This window comes from Watersipora subatra, chromosome 3 (assembly GCF_963576615.1).
Source record: "Watersipora subatra chromosome 3, tzWatSuba1.1, whole genome shotgun sequence".
NCBI classification, from domain to species: domain Eukaryota; kingdom Metazoa; phylum Bryozoa; class Gymnolaemata; order Cheilostomatida; family Watersiporidae; genus Watersipora; species Watersipora subatra.
In genome coordinates, this window is record NC_088710.1 from 44,331,056 (window position 1) to 44,342,999 (window position 11,944).

Consider the following 11,944-nt stretch of genomic DNA (forward strand, 5'->3'; position numbering starts at 1 on the left):
GTGGCTGGTATTGAGCATCCTAGATAACACCTTTGTGTTTCTTTGCATGTACGTACATTGATATTTTGCTTTTCCCTTTGAAATAAAGATATATTTAGCTTCTTTATTTATTTCTGCAATGATTCAAGAAAAAAGTTTTATTATTGAGAAAATAGTATCATTTTTTTGTTGACCCTAATTCTAGTTTTTCCCTAAAACTCTATAATGTGGCCTAATTGCTTTTCGTAACAACATCGTTTAATTTACAGAGTTACATTGCCACAAATAGTTGTGTCGATTTTGTTTAATGAATTATTTAATAATTGAAATGTTGCTAAAATTGTGAGCGTTTGTTTATTGTCTTCTAAAACTTGGACAAAAAAGTAAAATATATTATAGAAGCTTGCAAATAAAGGAACATTGTTTGGTGTCTCTGTTTTAGCGAGAGGTGAAATGAAAAAGGAAGCTCTCATCTCTCTTCACACTGCAGTCATCTTTTGTGTAAGTTTATATAAACTGTTGCTCTTAAAATATACTTTAGTGGAACATGTGACAGAATTGTCATAAGTAAACATCTTTGCGTTTGCTCTTAATTTGTTAGCCGTCATGAAAATGCTGTATATTAGTATTTTGAGTAAAGTTCCTAGCATTCGCTATTTTTTTCTAACATTATGTCATAGTTCACAAACTGGAATAAAAAACATATCACAGTCATTTATAAAGAATCGATATAGTGATAGCGCTGAGACGTGCTCCCATATGGCACAGCAAGGCCATCGTTGAAGGAGCTGTTCGACTCCTATTCTGTTATGATTCAGTCTCGCTATTTGGAATCAAAACACCAATGCTATTCGCCATCTTTCTGCCATATTTGTATCTTAGCAACTCACGGTGCCATACTTATGTGTGTGCATTGGCCTTGCTTTCCTGCTGCTTCATATACGGACATATCCCTTGAAAAAAGACATCACACAACCATCGGTCTACTATAGTGCCGTGCCATATGGGAACATGAGGTGCTTGTTGGTCTAACGCAGCGCTTTGGCACTGGCCCACCCAAGTGCTCCTTCACCATTGTAGTATGGAAACTTGGAAAATGATTAAATGGTTAACAAAATCATTGTAAGAGTAAAAAGGAATTTGTATGATTTCAGGCGTTTGGCGTTTGGCCAATGGCTTAGCTACTTACATAATTTAACTGCACAACTTGCTACGCAAAACCCTTTAATGTCTCAGAATTCGATGGTTAAAATGAAAATGTAAATGGCTCTGCAATTATTTTTTACTTTGCGCCCCATTGTTTTTAATATTAATTGAAAACTATATGAAACATTATAAAACAAACAATAAACAACCGTATAGGTTACTGCAGGTTGCAGAGCAGCAAAAATTTGAGTTTTTCTCATTTGAAATGATTTCTTGTAAGTATTGCAGTGATTGAGCAAATTTCAGTGGTACTTATTTAATTTAAATTTAACACTTAATAATTGGATACAAACAGTTATCAGTTTTGTGACAGGTTTTCAAACAGTTTGAAATTGATTTGGAAATTGATGATATTAGTGAGGAGATTTGAATAGGTAAAGCCTCTTTTCTGAGTTGGTAGCAATAATGGTATTAATATTGACTTAGTTAACAAAGTTACACTAATTTGTTGAAAATTATAGTTGTATATGTTAGACAATAAACAAAATATAGTCCCACGACCAAACACGAGCGAAGCGATTGGTTGGGAGATTTATGATAAATGCACATGTGCACACAACTCCCGAAAATTATTCATCAACAATGAGACGAACCCTTGTCTCAAAATTTCATCAACAAATTTAACCATCGTTTTGTAGATTCGTTAAAGTATAATGACAATACAAAACACATTCAAACCAATTTAAATATGTTACCAAGTCTTTGTAAACCTTTGACATTATCTTAAAACTTACCCATCTGATCGGATTATACACAAATAGACAGATTTATTTGAATGAAAATCGTTATTAAAACTTGCTAAGCCTCACTCTTATCAAAGTTAAGACTGAAAATTGAAACGCCGAGTGACAGAGAATAGAACGATTAAGTCGTGCGCATTTCACGAAAAAATAACGTGCACATTTCACCAGTCTATAGCATTGTCGAATTGCCGAAAGTTTCTGTAATTAACGTAGGAGTATAGAAATCGTTTCATTTTTGCCGATTTTAAAGTAACTGACATTTTAGACACATTTGAGTACTTTGGTATTCTAACTGATGTCCAACGCAGTGTAAGTAAAGGAAATGACGATGATATTTTTTTCTAACGATTCTTATGAGATTATTACGGTATTTAATTATAAGTTTGGATATTCTTCTTGATACTTCTTGATATTGTTAGCTATTACGCTTTGAAATGTAAACAAAATTGTGCATTGGTTTTCTATTATTACTGTATTACTATTACTAAGTTTGGATATTATTTTTGGTACTTCTTGATATTGTTAGCTATGATGTTTTTAAATGTAAACAAAATTATGCATTGGTTTTCTATTATTACTGTATTACTATATTAACAATACTGGTTATTCTAATAATATCAGTGCATTTTACTTCTAATTTTGCATTTCTCCTATTGCAGGGGGAGAGATATAAACATATAATCTTTTCCTTTCATTATTGCTGTTTGTCATGACCAAACACTTTTTTAAATAGATTTTCTAAAAATCTATATAAATATCGCTTGATATTGTTAGCTATGACGTTTTGAAATGTAAACAAAATAGTGCATTGGTTTTATATTATTATTATTATATTAATAATATTGGTTATTTTAATAATATCAGTGCATTTTACTTCTAATATTGGCCAATATTGCATTTCTCCTATTGCAGGGGGAGAGATATAGACATATAATCTTTTCCTTTCATTAGTGCTGTTTGTTGTATATAATAACACCCACACCCAGTACATTACAGCTACTATTGCAGTTGTCCTATTGTATCCTATATATCAGTACCCTTTCTTTTTTCCAATATCACTCTGGTCATGAGCTGTATGACAGTAGAATTTCTAGTAATAAAAATACTCAGTTCAATTCCACATAAAAAGAACATAAAAGCGCTGCAAAGTTAATTGATCAATTTCTCTTGTGATGACAACTCCGATCATCGTGCGCTGAAAAGACATTATAAGACAATTATATATACCACAGTAAGTAAATTAATGGTCTACTGTGTGTTTCCTTAAGTATGTATAACTTTTTATTAACATTAGTAATAATCAACAAATGTAATTATCAGCATATATACAAACATTTTTATTTCTCTAACTGAAACATATACACACACACTTTAAACATATACACACACACTTTAAACATATACACACACACTTTAAACATATACACACACTTTAAACATATACACACACACTTTAAACATATACACACACACTTTAAACATATACACACACACACTTTAAACATATACACACACACTTCAAACATATACACACACACTTTAAACATATGCACACACACTTCAAACATATACACACACACTTTAAACATATACACACACACTTTAAACATATACACACACACTTTAAAAATATACACACACACTTTAAACATATACACACACACTTTAAACATATACACACACACTTTAAACATATACACACACACTTTAAACTAAACTTTAAACAAAATGATGTTTTTCATTGCAAAAACAAAAATTAAAAAAACAGAAATCAGGAACTATTAAGTAAGTTAAACAAAATTGTTTTAAAAGAAAGTTGGTAATATAATAGTATTGAGGAGGAGTAGGATAGCGATTTAAAAGTTATAGCAACAGCAAGTTGATGAAATGAAACATATGATAGCTGATATGGCATGTTTTCTGAAGTTAGCAGCTCCAGAACTTGTTACTTTGACAAACCTCTGACAAGATTACTTGATTTGTACTCACCAAGAACTATTAACTGGTGAGACAAGAACCATAACAGCTCCATCAGAAGAATCCACTCATAGCAGAGTGTAGCTAAGATAAGCTAGTTTTAATCGTAACATAGTAAAGAGTGAATACGGTTACACCTAGTCAACTCTACTATAGACTTACATGTATCTACTGAGCTCAGAAATTATAATTGTCCTGCAAGAGCTAAATGCAAACTCTAATTCACAAAACTAAAAAAGTTTGAAATTTTGTAAACTTAAAGGAAGTTGCGTGATGAAATAAGACAACTTCTAATTGAATTTATGCTATTAAAACTATAAATAGGAAACAAGTTACTACTAAACTTCAAAAAATAGAAAAATAAAATATGGCGAGTGTCTAGTCACAGATTCATAGTAGGAATCAGTTATACTGTTTATTGAAAAGAATATTATTATGGCGAGCTAACTTGTGTTTGGTTGTTCTTTCAGGTACTGAGCGTAGCAGCATACTCACCTGGTAAGTAGCCAGTATAGGATAAGTTGAGAGAAAATTCAGTGAAATGTTGAGGAAAAGTGGAAAAGCTGATTTAGATTAGCTTTTTACAATATGGTTTAATTAATGCCCAGCGACTCTTTTTTTTATTAGTGTAGAACTTGAAAAACTGAACGTAAAAGGTTAATATAAAAACTCAAAAAAGAAACTAATTTAGTTCATAACAATAATACTTGCAGACTAAAGAAGATATTGCTAGAGTCCTTAATTTCACTCCTAGATGCAGAAGTTCTTTAGTCAGAAAAACAATAAATATTTTCACTAAAATAAGAGTTGTGTCTGTCTGTCTGTCTGTCTGAAGCCATGCTGAAAACATTAGGAAAAAATATTGCATGCACTGAAATAGAATACGTATGTTTGGTTTCAAACGCAAGTGCACCATCGCAGCACCATTTGATGACTTTAATAGACCTTGAAATTATTGTGCATATGTATGTAGTTACTAGACATGATGATTTCTCACCGCGTATAGGAATGCCAATTTACTAGTGTTATGTATAGCTTTAGCTTATTCTAAACTACTATTACTTGTGGTATCTAAATCACGGCGCAATAAGGATTAATCTAGATAAATCTCAGTTTGTTGTTGTCTGTCTGTTCGGTGTTTGTCTAGCTATAGCGACTAAAATCTAGCGATGAAAAGTCTGTGTCACAGAAGATTTGATCTCGGAACCTCCTGTTCACTACAGATACTAGCTCACCTATTAAGCTAAATGGAATGCATTTTATTCGTTGTGTGATATGAGTTATTATCTGGGTTAAAATACGCATAGCGACTCAGCGTTACGCGCAACGTCACTAAGGTTTGCTCTAACGGTTCTTATTAGTAAGTTTAGCAATACAGATACTAGTTTGTTCAAATTAGCCAATGGCAACTACATTATCTACCACTGTTTATGAGCTGTTTTTCAATACCCGTGCAACATCGGGTATTCGGCTAGTTCAATATATAATTTATGGCTATTGACTAAATTCGCAATGAGTAACAATGTTGTAAGTGAGAACTTGAGTTTTCTAACAAAAGGGTTGAGCTTCTTTTGCACGCCAGTGTAGATGCTTGTATCAGTTAGCATATACATGTACTGCACACGCTAATTTAACACATACATCTTATATACTAGTGGCTTCATGCGCGTTTAACCCAGAGCGTGTGCTCTAATCATCACTTAACTGAACCATGGTTACATCACACTTTTTGAACATTATTCTGTTATCTGATATCCGGTTAGTTCTTGTCTATTGCTCTGGCAAATAGATCACTTCGTAGTTTGAATTTGTAAAACATTTGTTTTTAATTTTATATAATTTGGCGTATTTCATCAGCCACTAGTAACAGCTCACTCAATGTCAACACAATCCAAATCTATTGCAGTATTTGTTTTCATTGTCACTTGTGGACTTACTGACTGCTTTAGGGTGGAGTTGTAATTTCCAAGGAAGCGATCTATTTAGATGTGGTAATGGCATTAACTGCGTTCCCTATGATTGGTTATGCAACGCAATAGAAAATTGTCCAGATGGATCAGATGAAGTCGTTTGTCACAACACTGGGGTCGGAGGATGTGCAAGCGCTGATCAATGGATTCCTGACTCCTACAAATGCAATGGATACACCAACTGTGACGACTTATCTGATGAGAAAGGATGCACCTGTCCAGAATTTACCTGCGCCTCAGGAATGTGTATCAGACATATTAAAAAGTGTGATGGAATCAATGACTGTGGAGACTGGAGTGATGAACCGAGTAATTGTGATTGCCCTACAATAAAATTTACCTGCGAGTCAGGGTACAACAACTTTGCTAAAAAATGTATAGCTGCTGAACTTGTGTGTGATGGAGTTACCCATTGTCCTGATGGTTCCGATGAATTTGAATCTCGTTGCTCTGTTGTATGTAGCGCTGGCCAACAAAGGTAGGATTGTGGTTTTACAATGTGCATACTTTAAAGCTTGTGAATGATTAAAAAGTCATCAACTTTGAAACTAAGAGACAGCAAAATAAAAATGATCATGTTGGCAGCTTTAAAAAATTCTATCAATCTACAGATATCTAGTCAATTTGATGGTTCTCACTTATGACAACAATTATCGTGAAAGTAGTCCAAAAATCACTTGCCAGTATTGTAGATAATTGAGAAAAGAAAGATGAAAAGAGAAATGCCATTGTAGATAGTTCATACCCTAGTAGTTTAGTAAGCCATGAGAGATTGTCATGCTTGATAACTATATGCATGATTATTCTGAAATGCAATTAAATGGGATGTTTGGCATTGGTATAAAGATGCTATTCCATCAAGCTGGATGCTGTGAGGTAAAGTTCTGCTTGATGCAATATTTTTTTCCAACATCTTACTAGCACAACACTTATTATAGTAAAAATTGGGCTCTAGTGATGATCAAGCTATTACAAAAAATTATAAAATATTTGCATTTTGTAAAAATTGTCACTCAGTATATCTTTTCTTTTGAGAACTTCAGTTTACCCGTAAGATCTCTGATCACTTTCAAAGAACATTTATTAAAACCTGATTTGATTGAAACTTCATGAACTAGCAGGTGTATAGATCCCTTTTTATAAGTTCCAATCATTGTAATGCATTTGGTTCTGTAGATGTACCATTGGAGTGAGCAACTTTGACTTCTCTCCTTGCATCGATGCTGCCTATTTCTGCGATGACTACTCCCATTGTGCTGACCATAGTGATGAAGCTGCCTGTCAAGGTGAGTCTCACCAACATAATTTTGTAATAATATTATACCGTAAATCCTCAATTTAAGCGCCACCTTGAATTGAATGTCACCTCTAATAAAACGTCACTATGAGAAGGGTTGAGAAATATAGCGTCACCCTTTGATTGAACGCCATCTCTAATTGACTGCAACTTTGACATTGTTTGCTCCTCTCGAACTCATAATAGAATGTGATCAGGAGAAAAGTTTTCACAAAATATTTGCTAATAATGACTCAGTTATATCAATAACAATTAATCCTTTTGTGTTTGCAGTAGTGATTGCCATGGTTTTAGTGACTGAGTACCTTAGAAGATCGATTGTCAGAATCATAAAAACTACACTCTGATTCGAAGTTATTAAGGTCTAAACCCTATTCACTGTTTTCAGATTTGTCCATTATGTGGTTTACAATCTTACCTGAGGGCTTTAAAGCATTTTGATGAATGATGAGAATACTCTTTAGGAATACCGTAAAATGTAATAGCAGTCATTGGTATAGCGTGTTGAAATATGTTCCTAACTCCAAAGCTTTACAGAATTCTCTTTAAGACGCTAAAAGCGGCACCATCGAAATATTTAACAACTGTATCTGGAATGTAGTTTTATTTAAAGTAGTTTTTTGTTTAACTCTGTCTGAAGATACTTTGACATAATATGTCAAAGTATATTATATATATAATATATATAGTATATATAGTGGTATATTATAGTATATATAGTATATATATAGTATACTATATATTATATTTATATATTATATAAAAATAGCTCAGCAAAAATGCAGAGGCCAATCTTACTAATGTCGATCTGCCCAAAGAAAAGTGCAAAATATAGTTGAGAGTGGCATTGCTTTGCCCGTAAAAGGGTTAAATCTATCCTTTTAAAATTCTGATTAGCTCGTCAAAAACTGCAGTGGCAAATAGAGGTTTCACGGTATGGTACACGCTTCTTTTAACGGATTTCTGTTGTATTAGTTAATAATGTGGTGGTAGCTGAGTAGCAGAGTATACTGTAGTACAACCTGGCTATACAACAATTGACAATTGAATGACTGCCGACGAAACAGAACATGAGCCACACCAGACAAGGTCAGTAATTAGAGCTAAGATAGTACAAGAACATGGGGACATCTTCTTATAGAACGAAGATTCTACAGAATTAACAATTGCAACTGATTGTAAAATGCGGCTGTGCATATTTTCAATTTTCTAGAGTTTTTGTTTAATACCTGTTGAAAAATCAACCAACATTGTCTCCTATTGATATTAATACAAGTTGTTTGCTGTACTGTTTTGTTGTTGCTGTTAGAGGGTAGTGTGCTATTAACACGTGATGTGTCTTCTCTATTTTAGGTACTAACTTTTTAGTGAACACTTTTGAAGTGTGTAGTAGCGACCCCATTAACTCCATTTATATTAATTCATTAAAAATTCTCCGATCTACAGCAGCTTTGTATGATGATACGCCAAGCTGAAAGTACCTAACTGAAACAAATGCGTTCTGCTGTACATAGAAAAGTCAGAACAGCATTCAACTCACAAAGTTCATTTTATTTTCAGCAATTAGAAATTATATCATCCACTGTTTTATTTTGTTGTGTAGCTTGTTCCTTTGCCTGTAAGTAATGCTAACAGATGATTATACTGAAAACAGAGCATCCATCACTCTACAATTGGCATCAGTATAAACCGTGGCACGTTATATATTGCTAGGAAGTTCTGACTAATTGTGGCGTTGTGCTCTTTGCCCCATATCAATAGAGGTGATCAACTAGAGCAGTAGGAAAATAAATGACTACAGAAACATGCAACTTTTTTAGGTCTTTTCAGAAGCTTAAATGTTGTCAACTCTTACAGGAGTTGTAGTTTCCTGCAAGAGCAGTGGTGATTGCAGCAGTATTTGCAGGAACCGTAAAGTTGTAAGAGCAGCCGATTCCTAGCGAAACAAGAAGCTGTCTGTTCAAATCTGTCAAAGTATAATATCTCCCAGTAAAAACATAAATAATACTTTTAAAGCACACTATTAGCAAAGCTGAATAACTCCGTATCTTAAGCGCTGAAAATACTTCGAGTTTACAAAATTCGTAAATATTGTACTAGCCATTATCAGTATAATAAATTCTTTTAAACAATGTGGAGTAATTGTTGATACAAATAAAGAATTTTGAGTAAATATAATAATTATTATTGTCTAAAATAAAAGGAAAAAAACTTTACTATCTTAAAAAAAGCTGTCTGTTTGTCTGTCTGTTTAAAATAAGGGTTAAAGGTTAGAATGAAATATTGCTTCCAATGAGACTCAAAATTGTGACATGCAGCTTGGCAAACTAACACTCTAACAGCATCACCAGTTAACCAACTTTAGGGATTTTTAAATAATTGTGCCAAATGCAAAAACAAATGTTTTGTTTTCATTTTTTTCAAATGATGAGTTCATCTAAAAAAATGGATTAATTTTTTTTTCAATTTGTTTTTTCAGAATGTTCTGAGCGATGCATCAGCAGTAAGCAAACTGAGGAAGGTTCTCATTTTGAATACATCTGCGTGGATGAAAAACTCTGCGACTACAAAGTGGATTGCTTAAATGGCAGTGATGAATCTGTGACTCGCTGCGGTTGTTCAGGAGGTATAGAATGCTCTTTAACTGACCGCTGCTTACCTTCTGCTGCCGCATGTGATGGGTACCCTGAATGTGGAAATTTGCAAGATTGGACAGACGAGTGTTTCTGTGATTATGGAGACTATCAAGTACAGTATTGTAATAACACCGGTAGATGTCTGGCGCCTTGGCAGATCTGTGATGGAGTCGATGATTGTGGAGACATGAGTGATGAAACTTTCTGTCCATCTGTCGTGATGAACTGTGAATATTTGCCAGGCCTCAAATATTCTTGCCACACTTTTAACAAAAAGGGTCACAGGTGCATTAACATTGCATCAGTCTGTGATGGATATGATGATTGCAGCGATGCGTCAGATGAAACCATTTGTAATCAACCTTGTGCTGCCGGAGAAATCAGGTCACTATTACTTTGCAAACTAGTGCTAAATTTTTACAGTTGTTTTATCATCAATTTTTTAGCTTTTTATGACGGTTCTGGATACTATGTACCATATTTCAGGTGTGCTTCTGGAGTCAGTACGATATCAGGCAGACCTAGCTGTATTCCTGAAGAAATGTGGTGTGATGGTACTGCCCAGTGCCTTGATCACAGTGATGAAAACTATCTTATGTGTCAAGGTAATAGTAAATTTTACCTAAAACTTTGCTAGACAACCTCTCATTGCAAAAAAATTAGGTTTGAAACATCTTTATCCATTAAATTAATTCCAACATTCTGGTCATTTCTTGCAAAACCTTTATGCATTTCAACTCAAAACCTTTGAGCATTTTTTAAGTTCTGCATATGTTAGGATCTGTAAGGACATCATATAACTTAACAAGGATGGATCAACTATTTGGTGAGTTGCCAATCTCTATTGGCTCATAAGTCTTTTTTCTGATTGGTCAACTGCATTCTTTCTTCTGATTGGTCAACTGGAAAAAAAGCTTTTCAGCATAGTTTCGGTTGTATACTGCATCATTATTGGTTAATCAATGAATGTAAATACAAAAATTTAAAAATTTAAAATTATTATAATTATTAAAACTAAATTAAAGGGCTGGCTTTCTTAAAGTACCTTGATTTTTCTCACGAACACCCCAAAAACTAACTTCATGTCTTTAAGGTGTGTGTAATCAAGATGAAGATATTAAACAACGTCGATGCAGATCACTGGACGACAGTGGCAAGTACATTTGCGTAAATTCAACTAACCACTGCGATGGCCACATCGACTGCGCCGAGTTTGAAGATGAGAATTCATGTTGCGCTAATAATGAATACGCTTGCTTGAACTCTTTTGACTGCATTGCGGACAGCATGGTGTGTGATGCTAGCACTGACTGCCCTGAGGGAGATGACGAATTGGATTGCTTTCTATGTGACCTAGAGATAAACTTTAAATGTGATAATTTGGAATGTATTCCTCGTTTCCTGTTATGTAATGGGAACAACGACTGTAAAGATGGTAGCGATGAGGGGAATGAAAACATCGACTGCTCTGTCTGCGATCTAGAAACTAATTTTGAATGTAAGAGTGGTGAGTGCATTTCTCAAGCTCTGAGATGTGATGGAAAAGCTGATTGCGTAGACGGCAGCGATGAGCCTGAGGAGTGTCTATCCAGCTGCTCTGATAGTGAATACAGGTAAATATAGTTCTCTAGTCGCATCTAACTATTGTAGCTCTCAGTGAGTAGATTTGTAACTTGTATCTAAAGGAATACATTTGTTTGTTAGTTTACTAGTTTAGAAAATGTTGGCCACATTTTAATTTGAAGTTAAATGTACAGAAATTAACTCATGACCCCTCTGAGTGATAATGCTCAATATTTTGTAACACTGGTTGGCTGTGTCATAGACATATCTTGACCTTATGAGTTTTTATTCTGCTGGAGATTAAGTAAACAGATGAAAGAGTTGCCTCACTTCCTATAGACACGCTAAAGTCAGCAAGTGTTTGTGAGTGATGCAGTGTTGAAAGAACTTATTAAATTGCACACTGGTATGTTTGAAAGGAACTTTTTCCATTTTTATACCTATTTTTCAGTTTTCACACATATTTCACCTTTAATATACAATATTCAACTCAATTTTAGAAATTTAACTACAAAAACTGGTACAGTGCATAGAATATTGTTTTTAGCCAGTGTAACAATTCTAGCAAAAAAT

General features: G+C 33.8%; 2 protein-coding genes across 2 annotated transcripts; both read left to right on the forward strand.

Annotated features, from left to right (window-relative positions):
- The first annotated feature begins 432 nt into the window (after positions 1 to 432).
- LOC137390625 (low-density lipoprotein receptor-like) lies at positions 433 to 9,112 on the forward strand. The gene is made up of 5 exons (XM_068076951.1): positions 433 to 528; positions 4,376 to 4,403; positions 5,855 to 6,353; positions 7,052 to 7,161; positions 9,030 to 9,112. Exons 1-5 carry the CDS (start codon positions 433 to 435, stop codon positions 9,110 to 9,112), a joined length of 816 nt encoding a protein of 271 aa, XP_067933052.1.
- Positions 9,113 to 9,303: 191 nt separating this feature from the next.
- Positions 9,304 to 11,425, forward strand: LOC137390626 (vitellogenin receptor-like). The gene is made up of 4 exons (XM_068076952.1): positions 9,304 to 9,310; positions 9,652 to 10,192; positions 10,295 to 10,413; positions 10,902 to 11,425. The coding sequence occupies exons 1-4, from the start codon at positions 9,304 to 9,306 to the stop codon at positions 11,423 to 11,425; spliced, it is 1,191 nt and encodes a 396-aa protein (XP_067933053.1).
- The last annotated feature ends 519 nt before the right edge of the window (positions 11,426 to 11,944 follow it).

Excerpts from the sequence above, each read along its gene's own strand:
- LOC137390626 (XM_068076952.1), top strand. Across the intron at positions 10,193-10,294 it reads TGTGCTGCCGGAGAAATCAG|GTGTGCTTCTGGAGTCAGTA; the intron begins GTCACTATTACT and ends ACCATATTTCAG. Across the intron at positions 10,414-10,901 it reads AAACTATCTTATGTGTCAAG|GTGTGTGTAATCAAGATGAA; the intron begins GTAATAGTAAAT and ends CATGTCTTTAAG.
- LOC137390625 (XM_068076951.1), top strand. The coding sequence starts at position 433 with ATGAAAAAGGAAGCTCTCATCTCTCTTCACACTGCAGTCATCTTTTGT. Across the intron at positions 6,354-7,051 it reads TGTAGCGCTGGCCAACAAAG|ATGTACCATTGGAGTGAGCA; the intron begins GTAGGATTGTGG and ends TTGGTTCTGTAG. Across the intron at positions 7,162-9,029 it reads TGATGAAGCTGCCTGTCAAG|GAGTTGTAGTTTCCTGCAAG; the intron begins GTGAGTCTCACC and ends CAACTCTTACAG.